This window comes from Ammodytes marinus (assembly GCF_949987685.1).
Source record: "Ammodytes marinus genome assembly, chromosome: 20".
NCBI classification, from domain to species: Eukaryota; Metazoa; Chordata; class Actinopteri; order Uranoscopiformes; family Ammodytidae; genus Ammodytes; species Ammodytes marinus.
The window spans coordinates 3,891,324-3,908,955 of NC_137224.1; the positions used below are offsets into that span (position 1 = coordinate 3,891,324).

Below are 17,632 nucleotides of genomic sequence, written 5' to 3' on the forward strand. Positions count from 1 at the left end.
GGACCGCCGAGTGGAGAGAGCATGCTCTGGTTAATATGTAATGATTGTTCCTGACACAGAATTGATTAGTTTCAGTCTGATACTCTTAGACCTTCTGGGAAAACACAAGCACAAGTATTTACAGAAAATGGCTTTTATTCAAATGTAAATACATCATTTATGCATCATTGAGCTGAAAAAACACTTAGGTTTGTTAAGGTGCAAACTAGATTTTTATAAAAAACAATATACATTTGTACAAGTGTACTCATGTTGACTGACACGTTTGTGTGTTTTGGAAAGATAGGTGTCCTAGCCAAAACATAGCCTTAAGCATTTTTATACTTTTGCCCAAATTCAACAAATATAATACGTGTTGGTTAAGTTAAATTGCTGGTTGAAGGGTTTTTATAACCCTTGCACAAAGCCAGGTTAGCTGTTTTCCTGTTAAGCTATACTGTCTGCTCTAGTGTCCAAACATAATGGTGGTATTAATCATCAAAATCTCTGTTAGAAAGTGAATACGTTTATTTCCCTGAATTTTAAACTACAGTGCATTCCTTTAAGGAACTGATCCGGGCCAGTAACCTACAATAACATTAGGGACATTGTCTAAATGTCCTTGTGTATTAAACATTAGAAGCAGCGATCCTAGTAAAAATATAGAAAATCAAATGAATGATTGACTCTAAACATAATTGGACCTCAATCACAAGTCCTTCTGTTCTACTTTGTTCCTGCACATCCAGCTCAGCGCCCCGGGAACCAGAGCGGTCGGGATCAAAAGGGCAAGTGCGCTCTTACCAAAAGACAGGAGGTAGAAAGTCACAGGGTTTTGAGAAGAAAATGTCCATCCGTCTAACAGCTGCAGCAGACACAGTGAGCCTATAATACATCCCATCTTGACACTGGTGCTTGTGTTCTGGTTGCTCTTCTTGGTCTCAGTGTAGAGGGGAGAGTGCAGACCCAGGCCCAGGCCAAACAGGGTGCCCATGTTGCGCAGCAGGCTGGCAAAGGGCGTAGAGTCCAGGTGAACCCACTCAGGGTTAATGCACCACTTCTGGGCTTTCTCCAGAGTCCACAGCAGGTCCACGCCCACTAGTCTGAGTAGAACGTAGAAGCCCACGGCGAGGGAGGTCAAGAAGAGAGTGATGTAGAAGTAGTTCTTCATGCTGGCACTGTAGATCCATTTCTCCCTCGAGACAACCTTCGCTACAAATAGACCTGACATAAACACGGAGAAGACACTCCATCAAACAGTGGCAGAGCAGTAGGCATGTAGGGCTACTGTTTACATGAGTTTTAAAGGTCACCTTATGCAAAATGTCAACATAAACATGGGTCCCCAGTGTGACTAGACTACCAACGTATAAAAAACAACTATCTCCCTTTTTCCTCCAACTCCACCTTTCTGAAAACCTGTGTAGTAATAAGGGGAGTACCCATGATATGTTACCTTCAATGAATATATTGCGTATAAAGTGCAACTTGCTGAAATCATTGTTGACCAAAACTAACTCAAAATGTTAAGCTAAAGTTAGCTAAATATACATTAAATCTATATGAAAACCAAATTTCATAACATAAAAAAGCCAAATCTTGAATAATTTGTGTAGACGAACCTGCTATGACTCCAGCAATGACCTGTTGTGGGAAGTGTGCAGCTACGTAGAGCCTGGATGTGCCGACCACCAGCACAAACAGGCCCATCAGAGTCCACAGGCCCATCTGCAAGAATCTGAGAATATCAGCGCACAGGGCTGCAATGTTTAGAGTGTGAGGACAACCAATGTACTTCATACTTAAAGGTGCAGTCAGTGATTCTGGGCAATGCTTGTTGTCAAACTATTTTTTTTGTCAAAATCCGTGAATATCTCCTTCACAATACCTGTCTGTACTGTGTGCGTGCTGAGAAAAGTATGTTGTTTATACACAGCCTAGGCTTTGTAAACTGCTATGTAAACAAGGCACAAGCAGATTGTAAGGAGATATTCACTCATTTTGACATTATTGTATGACCACAGACTCACTTGTATAGTAAAGGCGGGCATCGCTTCTCTGTTGCGATAGAAAGTAGCGCTGTTACCATCACAAACCAGACCCCGGCTGCTCCCATAGCATGACCTGAGGGGCTTCCTGCAAGGATCAGACCTAAGATTAATCCTACATCTTAGGTCCTAATGGATTGCTGTAAACAATGCATCATATGTTATATCCCCTTCGCTTTTTTTTTGTATGGGAATTTCTTAATTTGTTATGTGTTGTAGCTATTGTTTTCCAAAAATTATAAACTGTACAACATTTTAACTAAAGTATAGAAGAGTGAATTCAAATAAAATATAGAAGATACTGTATCTCAAATTTGTATTTGAGTAAAATATGCTTATAGTTACAGTCAATCACTGTAAACATGCACACACATGTTCAAAACTAAACAAATTAATCATCAGGAAGGACTACAAAAGGCCAAAGGTTGTGGAGTTTACAGCCTAGCTGATCTGATATTCATCCAAAGACATTTGAGGTTGGCAAAACACCAGACAAATTATCTGGTAATGACGTACCAAAGATTTAACCAGGCTAGCAATTCACTGTGCCAGATACGTCAATCTACACAGACAGACAAAATCAATCAACTGCCAAAAAAAGCCAGTCTTCATGTAATCTATTTAAGTTTAGAATAAAGATTAGATGACACTGTATTCATCCCCATAGGGACATTCAGGTTGTGTGTGTGATGATCTGTACCTGGTCCCGTCTCACATGTGATGAGAAACTGTTTCACAGAAGGAACCGGTCCTGCTCCGTAGAACCGGGTATCGTGAACCCACCAGTACGGTCTCTCCCCAAACAAAACCCTGCCAAGGAACACAGCAAGAAACTCAAAATATACCTCTGCTCTCTCTCTCTCTCTCTCGCTATCTCTCTCTGTCTCTTTATGTGTTTGGATTGACTTAAAGGTGGAGTCAGCATTCCCGGAGAACGCTTGTTGTTGTGGTGAAAAAATCAGAATGATACAGTGTTAACAGCAAAAGGTTTATTTATTTCAAAATAGCAAGGGTCCTCCGGAGGGGTCACTGATTGCCATATATATACACCCTCGTGTGTATATATATGGCTAAGAGTGACGACCCTCCCTTAAAATCATCACATATTTAAGGAACATTTGCTCTCCAGGGGGGAGACGTCTAAATTACATTACATTGAAGAGACAGGCTGAGAGGCAGACAGGCAGACAGTTCAAATATACATGCATTGATATTGTAAACATGGGAGGGGCTGACCGGAGAAAACCGCAGGGGGCTATCTGTAAGAACAGTGTGTTTATTCAGATGTGTAATCAGGCCGTCTTACAAGTTTCCCCCCACATAAATCACTTTTTGTCACAATCAGCGAATCTCTCCTCACAATCCACTATGCCCATCCTGTTTGTGTGTGCTGAAAAGGAGAATCCAGTGTTAATACACAGCCTACTAAGCTCTTTACACTGGCATGTATACAAAGGCTATGTAAACAAATAAGCCCAGCATAGCTAGCAACATGCCCGTTTACAGATCCTAGGCTATGTATTAACACTGGATTTTCTTTTCAGCAAACTCACAGTACGGACAGGTAGCTGATATTCACTGATTTTGACAAAAGCATTCTCCAGAATCACTGACTCCACCTTTAATAATCGACCCATCACGTTTGAAGCGGTGTACCATTTCAGCACAAGATTGATCCAGTCTCCGAGCACGGCCACCCAGATGAGCCGGATCCCCGTGTCCCTGCACAGGTGGAACCAGACGGGGAAGAAGCAGAAGTAGGTGAAGTGCAGATCGGCCACCGTCGAGGCCCAGCCAAACAAACCCTCATACGGGCTGAATCTGGTCTGAAGATGGACCGCCAGCTCAATCCCCCAACTGTGGAAGAGATCCATGGTATCACCACCTCTGCCTGGGGAGGTTATCCACTGATTTTTCGGGTGTTTTGTCAGTCAGGTTTCTGTTAAAAACCTATTTCAGGGCAGTCCCATGTGTTGTGTTCTGCCTCTGTGTGTGTGAACCCCATTGGACTTTAGTCAATTGGCTACTGTCTCTGTTTGCCTTTGGGACAACTCAGACAGGTTACTGAAACGTAGGGGAGAACGGGGTAATCTGAGCCACTTTTTACATTTGCTAAAGGGAGCTAAAATGATTTATCACTCAAATTGACACATTTCCCATTAATTCAGGATGTTTCCTAGAAATGGGCATTAGAATATTTTTTTCAAGACAAAGGGCAGTGAAAATATGATTGTTTTAAAAAAAGTTGTCATGTGGCTCACTTTACCCCAGCTGTGGGGTAAACTGATCCACTTACTTTTAACACTTGAAAGTAACGTTAGTTTTAATAAGATTCAAAGGAAAGATAGAACCAGTTAGATTAGAACACAGTCTTTGGGTCAGAACACAGGACCCTTAGAGCCAACTAGTGTCTGGGGGTCAAAGCATAGGAAAATCAGAACCAGCGAGAACAGCCTGGGACTCAGAACACAGGAGAAGACCCAACTGGATTATAACATCAGCCTGTCATACTCTACAACTAAGCCTACTCTACATTCCAGCCCTGAAGGTTATACAGGGAAAGATGAGAAGGTGCTCTTTCGGTGTGGTTGCCCCAGGTCGTCTTCCTGGTGTATTTCCTTGGCATGATGGCTTTTCTACAATGTGTATGACATGATGTGTTTATGAAAATAAAACATATGTTATGTAATATTACATTCAAATATGTTTAAGACTAAACTTAACTTGTGCCTCATGGTGGGGGAAAGTGAGACAGTGGCTCACTTTCCCCCACAGCATTTGGCTCACTTTCCCCCACCACCACAATTTGAGAAAAAACTACTTCTCTTAGCATTTCAGGCTAATCTTCAGTTATCAGCATCACATGGTTTCATATGTTGGTAGTTCATCAACACGTATGATAAAAGTTTTTCTACGTGAATACATTTGCTTTGGCACAACAGTTGATTAAGTTGACAGCAAGAAAATTTACTTTTACATGCAAAATACCTATTTTGGTGAAAAAAACATGCTTACCACAGCACCATGAGGTCCCCTCTTTCAGGGCCATGGGGAAATGAGAGGGGCTTGAAAACATATATCTTACATGACCACAAATGTTTTCCGTTTCCTAGATACATGGGGTGGTTCACATTACCCGATGCCTCAGATTCCCCCATTCTCCCCTACACCCCAAATAACAGCCCATAACATAGGCCTTAGAACGGCAAATTATTTAATATTTTTTCAGATTTTAGCATAGGACCAATAAAGCCAATAATGTAGTAGCCTAACATGCCAAAAATGTAATAACAATGAACCAATTAAGTCATAACTTTTTGCCCATAATGTAGGCTACTGAGTTATTACATTGTCTGGTTGCTGTAAGGGTAAGTTGTGTCATGGAAGTTATATACATTATAGTCATTAAATAAAACTTAAATAAAGTGAAACAAGTATATTGTCATTAAATCATTAAATCCAGTTACCCTATTACATTTTAAAAGGATAAACCCAGGTGATGTAGCCTATATTAACTTATTACATTATAGGCAAAACATTATTAGCCTACGTTATTTGTTCAGAAATATTAGTATTGGCAATTACTAGCCTACATGATCAGCTTTTACTATGTAGGCCAATATTAAAACTGATGAACTATTAGACCAACGTTATTAGGTTATCAGCGGTTATACGTCATCGGCTGCTACACGGGCCTCATGCCTCAATGTTACCGCCCCTATGACGACTCACAGACTTCTACGAAAACTCTTTATTTTTCTCTGATCAATCTGGTTTCAGGCCGGTTGCTTGTGAACTCTTTGCTCACGATTTGTCCCCCCGTGTCACACAGATAGCGTAGAGTGAGTGCGTTATCTGTTTCTTCATATTTACAATAGGCCTGGGGGGCCCCAGTGTGAGAAATGATGACATTCTTATCACATTGTACGTGTCCCTCTAAGGACACAATCTAATGTTGAGATTGACTATCGCCTCCATACCATCACGTAGGCCTATTAGAAAATAACTTGTAGCCCATGAGCCCTATAGACCTACAACTTGCCTCTACTCGTTTTGTTGTATCACTGTCTATCTCCGATCACTTAATCATTGATCTCCTTACGTAACCTCCAGGCTCAACCGCGCTGAGATCTTTTCACCAAATCATAAAAAAAAAAAACTCTTACATAATTTGAGTGTCTGCATGAATGGGGAAATGTCCTTTGGAGTTATTTATTCTGAGAAATTATCGGATAATGATAATAATAATTATTTTTTATTTAGCCTATTTCAGATTCTCAAGTAGGTCCATAATATATAAAATGCAGGGAAATACATAAAATAAATATATATTTAAAAAAATATATTCATAAAATATACAATGGCCTACATTTGCTATTTCAAGAACTTCTGTGCAGGCTGTCATACAAGTGTTTTCGGAGGTAGGCCTATCTGTGAGAGAAATGTTGCGCTGCTGTGAAATCGATACGCATGCAGCTCTTCCTAGGACTTTTAAGAGCCTCAGTGAAATATTTTACATTTCAATAAAAAGCATGTTACTCTTCAAACTCTTTGTTTTTGACCGTTGAAGTTCACAATATCACCCGTTGGTCAACTGACTTCCTCAGATACAGAGATTGATTGACGTTTTGTATTCCCTTCCCGCTATCTTTCCCTACTTGTTTGTGTGACAAAAAACCTCCCAAACTCTCCCGACTGACAGCCAGTGTTTTATTATAGGCTCCATGTGCAAGGTCCAAGGGTCAGCTGTGTGCATGCGTTTGGGTGGTGGGTCCCTCCGGTATATATAGGCTACCAACCAACCAGGTGTGTTACTGATAGCAACAGTCCTTGTTTTTCCATCTAACCCACTCACTTAGTCACTCATCATCAGAATTAGGCTTCAAAATGAATGCTATAATGGACGCGTTGCAGGGTTTTGGGGTGAGCACTACCCACTACCTTCAAACCAACTATGCGGACGCACAGGGCTTGTTCCTATGGGTGTCCTGGGCCGCAGATCTCAGGAACACCTTCTTCATTTTCTTCCCGCTTTGGTTTCACCTGCGGTCGTCGGTGGGCGTTAAGCTCATCTGGGTGGCGGTGATAGGAGACTGGCTCAACTTGGTGTTCAAATGGTGAGTGGAGTCAAAGAGGAGAATGGCCTTATGCAGTGGTGTAGTAGGCTAAGTGACATTTTGCACCTGATAGTTGAACTTTGAATGAAACATATTGCAAACTCATAGCCTATTCTTGACTTTTCATTGCAAGAAATAAATAAAATTTGGTTTCAAGAAAGAAAAAATATAATTTTGAGTGTAGGGGAATCTCCCATTGAGAAGTTTTTTTTTGAGCAAAGTTGTGTGAAATCAGTTGTTCTTGACATGTTTTCTAATAGTCTTTAACCTTAACCTTCTTCTGCTGTCTTCATCAGGATTCTGTTTGGGGAGAGGCCTTACTGGTGGGTCCACGAAGCGTCTTATTACGCAAACTCTGTGCGTCCTAACATTGAGCAGTACCCCATGACCTGTGAGACCGGGCCAGGTAAGCAAAAAATGACAAAAATTACGTTGTTAACACCTCATTCTTCCAACTCTCTGTGCATTCATGAAAACATTATTCCTTAAATATTACATTTACATTTATTTATTTGTACAGGACATTTGTTAACACTGTTACAAAGTGCACAGCTCACTTTGGCTTCAGGATGGCTTTGTGGTAGCCCAGATTTATAATACACAAACAATTCAATACATGTGGGTGTAAAATCAGCTGCAAAATGAAAGGTAATTTGAGAGATTTAGGAGGGGAAATCGCCTCAATTAGACGCCGTTTTTTGAACAATATTTGACTTTGAAATGTAAGGCAAAGTAGAAGTACAAAGGAGCATGTCGGGGAAATTCTATATTCCGACATGCTGGAATACAAAACTAAACTCACAGAGAATTTAAGAATGTAATTACACAAAGTACAAAGCTTCAAACCTACACGGTCAGCCCCCGATGGGACTGACCATATCTTTTGGTCAAACAGAGTTTTTAAGGCCCCCTTCAACAACAGGGGTGTCAACTAACAGATGCCTAATATAGTAAACAGGTCTCAGGGGTTTATTGTGGTCAGCCACAAACAACCTTACAGTAGTTTAAGCAACTGTTTTGTCAACACATTCTTAGAGGAAATGCACATATGTTAAACTGATGTGAAAAACAGATCAATTAGATAGTTACAAATAAATCTGCCCTCACAGAGCATACCATCTCACTAAACTAAACTCGCTCACAACTAAATGTGCTTCGTCTCTCAAAGTAGTACCATTTAAATGAGCTAACACCTTCATCTTCATTCATTTCACTTAAACTTTTAATTTAAATGAATCAACCACTGATATCTCCCCCCCCCCCCTCTCTCTCTCTCTCTCTGTTATCCAGGCAGCCCCTCAGGCCATTGTATGGGGGCAGCAGGAGTCTACTACACCCTGGTCACCTCCATCCTCGCCATCATGACCACCAAGAAGAAATATACACCCAAGAAATCTTCTAACAAAGACTGGTGAGGCAGAAGTGATTTTTTCTTTTTTATCAATGCCTTCAAAACCTACAACATTGCTCGCTTGTGTGCATGGACGTTGGTGTTGTTTACCATTTCCTTCTGTCCAGGGGCTTATCAATGTGGACGTACTATCTGTTCTGTACTGTGCTGTGCTGTGCTGTGGTTGATCATTGACTTGTGAGAACTATTGGTTGGAAAGGGTTGGATCGTACACAAGTTGTTTTGACGTCCAAGAATATCTTAGTTAATTGTTATACTGCTTCAAAACATGTGCTTGCTTGTTCCGGGGAATGACGAGCAAAGGTTAACATTTTGAGTGCATGTCTTGAGGGCCAAAACTTCATATAAAAACACACAAGTGAATGTAAAATTGTTTGAATAAATGTCTAAATGAGCTTATATTTATAATTCTTTACTTAAAACCCTCCTTTCTATTTTGCCTTTTTCCAAAAAAAATAAAATAATCTAAGTTGTCTGAATGTGTATTCTTCCAGGTATCTGAAGGCTGTTTTGTGGACCTTGTTTTGGGGAGTCCAGGTGAATGTCTGCCTCTCCAGGGTCTTCATCGCGGCCCACTTCCCCCACCAGGTCGTCTGTGGGGTTATCACAGGTCAGTCCCTAGCTCTGTTTTTATCATTTCTTAAAGTAGCAACAAGAAACTTTTAATTCTAATTTTTCCTCTGATGATCATACATTATATGTAACAACAAACATGACCATCAGTGTAAAGAACCCTATTTTATAAAGTTATTATGAATGCCTTTGTCATGGGTAAGCTCACCCAGGAACTACAGCTGGTTTCGAAAAACAAACCCGCTTTTGACCTTAGGGGCCGCTAGAATTAATACAAGATGAAAGTTCCTCACATATAGCCACTTACATTTTTGTTATGTTTTCTATGCTTCTGTAAAACACTTTGAATTGCCTTTTGTCTGAATTGTGCTTTTTATAAACTTTCTTTGCCTTGCCTATGTCACATAACATTGACGTCTACTTTGGTATATTCCAGGTATAATCGTGGCCGAAGCCTTCAACAGAACCAAATGGATCTACGGCGCCAGCATGAAGAACTACTTCTACATCACTCTCTTCTTGACCTCCTTCGCCGTGGGCTTCTACGTTCTACTCAGACTAGTGGGCGTGGACCTGCTATGGACTCTGGAGAAAGCCCAGAAGTGGTGCGTTAACCCCGAGTGGGTTCACCTGGATTCTACGCCCTTTGCCAGCCTGCTGCGCAACATGGGCACCCTGTTTGGCCTGGGCCTGGGCCTGCACTCTCCCCTCTACACTGAGACCAAGAAGAGCAGCAGCACATTGGTGAAAGCCGGCTGCATCATCAGCTCACTTCTTCTTCTGCATTTGTTCGATTCGTTCAAGCCTCCGACGCACACCGTAGCCCTTTACTACCTGCTGTCCTTCTGCAAGAGCGCTACGGTGCCGCTAGTTACCGTCAGTATCATCCCATACTGCGTCAACACAGCTTTGGGCCTCAACAACAAGAAGGGGCTGTGAGTAAAATGAACTATACAGACTATACAAGAAAAAATGGAGGAGCGTCTTTCAAATCAAACTTTTTGAATGAATATGTCCCAAGTGGTCATGAGGAAAAGCCATTGAGATCAATGGGGAATTGGTCGCCCGGTGTCATTTGAAAAACTGAACTCTAAGAACACTGTGACACTAAAGCGACACCACTCAGGACGCCCAGTTGGCACTTACAAAGACCTATATCGAATTAAAGGTGCTACGAGGAACTTTGCAATATTTCTTTAACAGTCGAATTCATGAATGACCTGTACCAGCAAGCGAGAACATTAGTGCAAAGAATGCTACGTTTTATAGTTTTTCTTAATGCCTTTGTCATGGGTGCACTCATCCAGGAACAACAGCTGGCGCAGTAAAAACACTACCGCTTTTGTCCAAAGGGGGCGCAAGAATGAACACAAACTGAAAGTTCCTCGTAGCCACTTTAACGCAAAAATGTGATGATTACATTGAATCCTCGAAAAATGGACAAAACGATGAGCACATAGGCTACGTCTTCGCAACTTCAAGTGATTATTCACTTGTGTTTGCCGTGTTGCACCTCGCTTTGAATACAACAGCAGTCACTCACGGTTTTGATATGCTATTTCAACTGTTATAGTAATGTATTTTTAATGTTATAAAAAGTATTTTTGAAACTGTTTGGAATATTTTTAATAATAAAAAACCTAAAAAATTTATTGAATGACTCATAATATTCTGTGCCATGCACCCACACAGCATTTTAACGTGTTTATCTTAATCTTTTCAGATTTATATACAAATACAATAATACATAATGTAACTGTTCACTGACAAACGGCACCAAGGATTTTTATAATGCAAAAAATATATAGAATTAATAATTAAAAAAATCAAACAGTGTATTTCAGTGTAGACCAAAATATGTTTTTTTTTTACTTTTGTTAAAGTACATCCCCAAATGTGTAATTCAACAGAAAATCATTACATACCCCCCAGAAATGTCCTATTGTGGCTGTTGCATAACCCCATCAGATAAAGATAACATTTTTGAAAAGCCAGAGAGAGAGAGAGAGAGAGAGAGAGAGAGAGAGAGAGAGAGAGAGAGAGAGAGAGAGAGAGAGAGAGAGAGAGAGAGAGAGAGAGATATGAATCATTTACTGGACTCCCTCACCCTTTGGCCCTGAGATAGATCCACACGTCATAGGACTGTCTGTTTGTCTGATAGGGCACATAAGGCCGACGCTGCAGAGCTGAACATTCAATATTTGTCTGTTAGTGTTTTGCAGAATAGGCACATGACAGGACAACCCTGATGACAGCTGAGTTATGTAAATAATGTGTGTGTGTGTGTGTGTGTGTGTGTGTGTGTGTGTGTGTGTGTGTGTGTGTGTGTGTGTGTGTGTGTGTGTGTGTGTGTGTGTGTGTGTGTGTGTGTGTGTGTGTGTTTGTGTGTGTGTTTGTGGGCAAAAGTTCAAAATCTAATTTTATTTGCTGACAACACTGTACATGATTCACATTATAGTAGGGTAAGCCAATGGCCACATTTTATTCATATGATCTCCTTGCAATTATTCTTATGATAAGGCTTTTTATTTTCCATGTCCTACTGAAAGGCTTTTCCTGCCTCAGAATGATTTTATAACACTCACAAAGGGTTACATGAAACCTATAAGAGCCCTTTACCTGCTAAAATACATTTTTATTTTGCTGAAATAACGTTTGCACCAAACCTGGACCTCACTGTGGTTGTAGTACCATTTATCAACACATGATGGCGGTGTTTTTATGGTTTTTACCTAAAACGGAAGAGACGAGGTCGACCCCGGAAACACTATGGCCTTAAAGCTGAAGTGCCAGCTTTTGCATTGCTCGTTGAAGCTTCATAACATTCATATAACATGCTGATATAATAAATAAAGACACTTTTCGGTTCATAATGTCTAAGCTGCCGGTGCTGAGGGCGCTGGTGGCCGAGAAACTGGAGGCGACAACGGGGGAGATTTTCAGCGCTGTGGAGAGAATGATCCAGCACACACCCGGTCTGTAAACACAACACAGTCTTGTATTATGGTTAGAACAACTAGTTTAATTTAGTGCATCTTCTCTCAGGGCTAACTACTTTAACATTACGCATTTATGTCTTTTTGTGACCTTCCTATTCAGCCATTACGTTATGCTATTCATTCATGCAATACAATCGGAATCAGCTTTATTGGCCATGTACTTGTGCACACATACAGGGAATACAATACCAAATTAGTTGCAATAAGCACGTCACGTTAACAAATCGCCTACAGGAAATATACAGCCAGCTTATAATTTCAACAAATGAAAGATGACATCTGAATAAAGACAGCTAAAAAATTAAGTTAAAAAAATCTGAGTTAAATATGTCAGTGATTCTTGAAAAGTGGGACAAAACAGGGTGCAATGTTGAAAAAATACAAAACCTATGTTTAGGCAAATTAAATTACATGTATGTTTCCAGCATATACTAAGCTACTGAGCTACACTTTGATACAACCTCCCAGCTTTTGTTCTTTTTATCAAAATGGGCTTTTTAGCTTGCCATTCCTTATTTTGTGTCAACACTGTCAGACACCAAACACACAAATACATTTTCCCTCAATTTATGCTAGACCAATGAGATGTATTGTGATCACAAGTATTCACCAAGACTGACAGAGGCCACAAAAAATATTTTCAAAATGTATATGACAATAGATATTTTATATCGATTATCCTCTATGTTATTTAGTTGAACTGTGTAATATAATGTTTACTTTAAAATGAACAGCAATCAAGATGTGTTTCAAATTTCAAAACACACTCTCATGTTAGGTGACTGGTTAGATTTTCACATATGACCAACCATTCCTCAACAACTATGAAATATCATTATGTATTGTCATCAAAATAATATAAATCTGACGGAGTTGACACATATCTGACAGAGTTGACAAGTATATCTTATGCATTTGACATATCGGACTGTGGTGACATAAAACCCAGATAACCATCAAATACGTAGAATAATCAATAACAGGGATTTTATAACAGCATATTATTGGTTGAGCGTTAAATCAAGATTCACATTACAGTCTTTCAACCAGACTTGCTCTAAAAGACTCACACCAAATCGCCTCATTTTGTATATCATCCTGTACTTTTTTAAGAATCATCCATGACAAAAGAAGATTGTGAGAGTTTCCATAAATACAGTATTAGAAAAACTAAACCTTATTTCTATATTTAATATAATTATGATAACTTGAAAACCACCCAAATATGATGCCTTCACATTGAATGTCAACTCCGTCATTGGCCTGTCAAAACACCGCCAGACAGGAAATCTGACAGAGTTGACATCTGACGGTGTTGACATATTTAACGTTTCTTAAACAAAATAAATTGAATTAATCTAGTTAGCCATTTGGTTTTTCTGTTGATGATTGGTGCTAGTATGAACTACTTCAGGAATATAAAATTATCGAAACATTTCAAATAACTTCTTCAGAAATTGTAAGTCGGTGTTGACAAATCATGGTTGTGACGCAGGACTTTCAAGATTTGGAATGTAAAATATTATAAAACTACAACACTTATCAGAGCCTGTCTGACTCTAATGTACTATGTAGAGGTAGAATGTGACAAGAGGTCCTTCATAGTGACAGCTGCCCCTTATTTTGGCTGATTTTCTTACATTTTAATGGATTGTCTGACGGTGGTGACAAAAAGTAAACCATATAAAACATCAATGTGTTGAGGAAAAACAGTTTTTATTGATATGAGAAATTAATTAGTGTTGCTTTTGATGAAAAAAGCTCTTTTTAATCATTAAAGTACATTTTTAATATGTTTAATTGCATATGAAAGATTGAAACCCTCTCTGTGGACAGTGGACACACTGTTTTTGACGTCATGAGAAGATAACAAGTGTCATATATTTGACATAATAATGATAAAATTAAATTTAAGGGGATAATTGTGCTCCAGACATTCTATTCTTAATCCCTAATAACATCTATAAATTTAAATGTTTTTATTTTGAAAGATAACAGCAGTTATGGAAGACGGCCTTTTGTCCCGGTTCTCAAGAATCACTGAAGTAACAATGACCAACAACATAAAACATCTGTATTTTGTTTCTGTAAATGCTTCACAAATACACATATTTACATAGCTTGCCTTATCTACTACATAGTTTTTTTTTTATTTTTTTTTATTTTTAAATTTTTTTTTAGTATTTAATACTTAGTTATGCATAACCTATTACAGAGTTTTTTTTTATTAACTACCATTACCAAATATTTCACTAAAACAGTAACTCCCAGTCCAACCATGTAGTAGGTAATGCATAACTATATAGTTGTTACTAAAAAAATAAATAAAAAAAACTATGTAGTAGTTACTGAAAAAAAAACATGTGTAGTAGGCAATGCATAACTATGTAGTAGTTACTAAAAAAAAAAGTAGTAGGTAATGCATAACTATGAAGTATTACTACAATGCTGTGTACCTTATTGTAAAGCGTTACCAGCGAATTTATTTAGTTTCCTTTCTTGCTTCTTACAGACTGGTCAGCTGAGCAGCAGAGGGCAGTGGTGCACAAACAGCTGTCGGCTGCAGCTGAAGAAATCTTTAAAATCCTGGAGGTAATGATCAGAGAATACGAAGGTTCCCATGAGGTGGTCAGAGGCACACTGCTGGACGTCACATTAAAAACAGATTTACACAGAACAGGTACATGTACATTAACTCATGTTTATGTTGAAAAAATTATTCTTTTTTTTTACAGTGATCATTGACTTTGTTTCCTGCTGTTTTTCATTGAATTTATTAAAAAAGTTAATAATGATAACTGACAAATGAAAAAAAAATTATCACTCATTTATTCATTGTTGGCTAGAATTTCCTTTGAAAAGCAGAAGAGAGAATAGAGTTATTTGGTTGTTAATGCACCCATTTAGTACATAGTATAATTTGGTATTTATTGCTGTCTACAGTTCCTTCCATGCTTAATGTTTCCTCCTTCCATCTTCCCCTATCAGACGGACTCTCTGGGTCGGACTGTGTGGAGAACGTTTCCACTGAGCACCAGAGCAGGAGCCCCAGTACGGCCCATAAAACACCAAATGTCCCTCAGACTAAAGACGCATCTACGGAGACTGACTCTGAGTTAATCCACAGTAGTCCTCCTCATCTTCACCAAACACACAGAAAAGAAAATTGCTGCTCAACTATGATTGAAACAAAGTCACCAGGAGAACAGTGTTGCCTTAGCGACCAGGAAGTTCTTTCATCAAACAACTCCGATTCCGAGATTGAAGATGACGAAAGCGACGAAGAGCTGAATTTGAAATCTCTCAAATCAGTCAATAATAAAACAAATCAGAAACAAAATGAAGATTCAGATTGTTGCAAAACGTGTGGACGATCTTTCCTCAAAGGTACGAAAAGTAAAATCTGTACAATTACTTCAACAAACAATAGTCAAACGACAGACAAGAACTGTTGCAGAGTTTGTGGAAAATGTTTCCGGTACACACGCTCATTTCGAAAGCACTTGCTGACGCACCAACAGACCTCAGATCTGTGCGGAGCGTGCGGTAAACGCCTGGACCCTAGTGAGAGTTTAAAGCTGCATTTACAAACCCACAAAGAAGAAAACACCTGTAGAGGTCAAACGGAGGAAAGACGGTTAGAGACGGAGCGCTCAGACGGAGAGAGTAAATCGGGCGATAGCGACGAGGAATGGAGGGAGAGCGAAGGAGCTGATAGCGAGGGCGAAAAAACAAAAAACAAAATCTCGAAAAAAACTAAAAATACGGATTCTGAGGACCTATCCCCACTCAAGTACCGCTGTAAAGTATGCGATAAGTCTTTCTGCTACCGAGCCTCCTTCCTCAAGCACGTGCAAGAAGACGAAACGGACGCAAACCTGTGTGGCGTTTGTGGTAAACGTTACAAGTCCAAGAAAAGCCTGGGACTTCACCTGCAGAGCTACGTGCGCACCAACGACTGCGAGGTGTGCGGCAAACACTTTGAGGCCCACAAGCAGCTGGAGATGCACATGAGGACGCACACGGGGGAGAAACCGTACGTGTGCTCCGTGTGCGGGAAAGCCTTCGCGCAGAACGGGAACCTAGTGGGACACATGCGAGCGCACACCGGGGAGAAGCCGTACGTATGTAGCATCTGCGGACAGAGCTTCGGCTTCAAGGAATACATGACGGCACACATGAGGATACACACGGGGGAGAAGCCGTTTCTGTGTAGCGTTTGCGGCAAAGGGTTTAGGCAGAGGGGTACTTTGAAAATGCACATGAAAATACACACGGGCGAGGGCAAGCACAGGTGTGGCGTGTGCGAGAAAAAGTTCTACAAGAGCGGCGCATTGAAGATACACATGCGCGCGCACACGGGAGAGAAGCCGTACCTGTGTAACGTGTGTGGGAAGAGTTTCCCGGCCAGTGGGTCCTTGACTAAACACATGGGAGCGCACGACGGTCAGCGAACGCACCGCTGTGAAGTCTGCGGTAAAGCGTTTCTGAGGAAAGAGGATCTGAAGAGACACGGACTCACGCACAGCAGAGACAAAGACAAACAGCTGACCAGTCTTTAATGCCCCTGTAAACACATATCCACAACATCCTTTTAACTGTGTAATTTTGGGAGTTAGTTGTAGTAGTTAGAGTGAGGCATATTTATCAAACCAGGTTAAAGATATTGTCACTTACGTTTGATAAACTTTACAGAAATTGGATTTAGCTAAGGTTGGCTATGCTCTGGTTTTTATTACACATTAGGTATTTTTTAACCAATCACGGAAGTTCTCTGCCTGAAACATGACTGTTGTCACAAAGACTGTTTGAATGGGCCACGCCCACACAATCCTGTCAAACGCTCTAGACAGTAGAAAAGCATTTTTTTTTTAACAAAGATTTATAATATTTCTGGATGTTTATTTTCAATCATATTTTTGCAAAAGCATATTGAGACACCCACCTTTGATATCATATATTGAGTTTTACTATTTTAGACCAGTTTTACAAAGGCTTTAACGTTAAGTTCAGCTGATACCTGTTACCTGTTTGTTTCTGTACTGATGTACGTATTCAAAGGACCAGTTACACATCTATTTTCTACAAAACTTTTGCATTTATTGCTATGTCCTGTGCATCATATCAAATACTACCAGTCACATGTGTTTAATTGATAAAACTAAAGCAGTGTTTTATCCTGATCTATTACCAGAATGATTGTATTTTTATAAGGTTATGTTTTGTTTTATTTTAAAAGTAGAGATTGTCTTAATAGAGATTTGTTACATGATATACTTGTTTTACATGTATTAAAAGAAAAAATACTTTTCAGAACTTGTTTTTGTTATTTTTAGACTTATAACATAAAACATTACTATGTCTATTCAGAAGTATAGGCTTTTATAATAGAAAATGCATAAAATGCACACACACACACACAAACACACACACTTCCACCCTAATGTGACCTTTTGAAGGGTCAAACCTTACATAACATTTGGCAAGTTTGTCTTCACTCTTGAT

At 39.6% G+C, this 17,632-nt stretch overlaps 3 protein-coding genes across 3 annotated transcripts; 2 read left to right on the plus strand and 1 right to left on the minus strand.

The window, feature by feature from the left end:
* Positions 1 to 688: 688 nt before the first annotated feature.
* Positions 689 to 3,901, minus strand: g6pc1a.1 (glucose-6-phosphatase catalytic subunit 1a, tandem duplicate 1; the record flags this gene model as incomplete). The annotated part of the gene is made up of 5 exons (XM_080049642.1): positions 689 to 1,203; positions 1,602 to 1,717; positions 2,010 to 2,115; positions 2,728 to 2,837; positions 3,684 to 3,901. The coding sequence occupies 5 exons, from the start codon at positions 3,899 to 3,901 to the stop codon at positions 689 to 691; spliced, it is 1,065 nt and encodes a 354-aa protein (XP_079905768.1).
* A 3,013-nt stretch (positions 3,902 to 6,914) lies between these two features.
* On the plus strand, positions 6,915 to 10,067 carry g6pc1a.2 (glucose-6-phosphatase catalytic subunit 1a, tandem duplicate 2; the record flags this gene model as incomplete). The annotated part of the gene is made up of 5 exons (XM_080049553.1): positions 6,915 to 7,144; positions 7,441 to 7,550; positions 8,435 to 8,555; positions 9,050 to 9,165; positions 9,565 to 10,067. The coding sequence occupies 5 exons, from the start codon at positions 6,915 to 6,917 to the stop codon at positions 10,065 to 10,067; spliced, it is 1,080 nt and encodes a 359-aa protein (XP_079905679.1).
* Positions 10,068 to 12,041: 1,974 nt separating this feature from the next.
* On the plus strand, positions 12,042 to 17,311 carry LOC307266730 (uncharacterized protein). Its single transcript, XM_080048828.1, has 3 exons — positions 12,042 to 12,103; positions 14,640 to 14,807; positions 15,116 to 17,311. Exons 1-3 carry the CDS (start codon positions 12,085 to 12,087, stop codon positions 16,687 to 16,689), a joined length of 1,761 nt encoding a protein of 586 aa, XP_079904954.1. The 5' UTR covers positions 12,042 to 12,084; the 3' UTR covers positions 16,690 to 17,311.
* The last annotated feature ends 321 nt before the right edge of the window (positions 17,312 to 17,632 follow it).

Bases quoted from the DNA above. Each gene is read 5' to 3' on its own strand.
- LOC307266730 (XM_080048828.1), top strand. The intron at 14,808-15,115 runs GTACATGTACAT...TTCCCCTATCAG, and splicing joins AACAGATTTACACAGAACAG to ACGGACTCTCTGGGTCGGAC.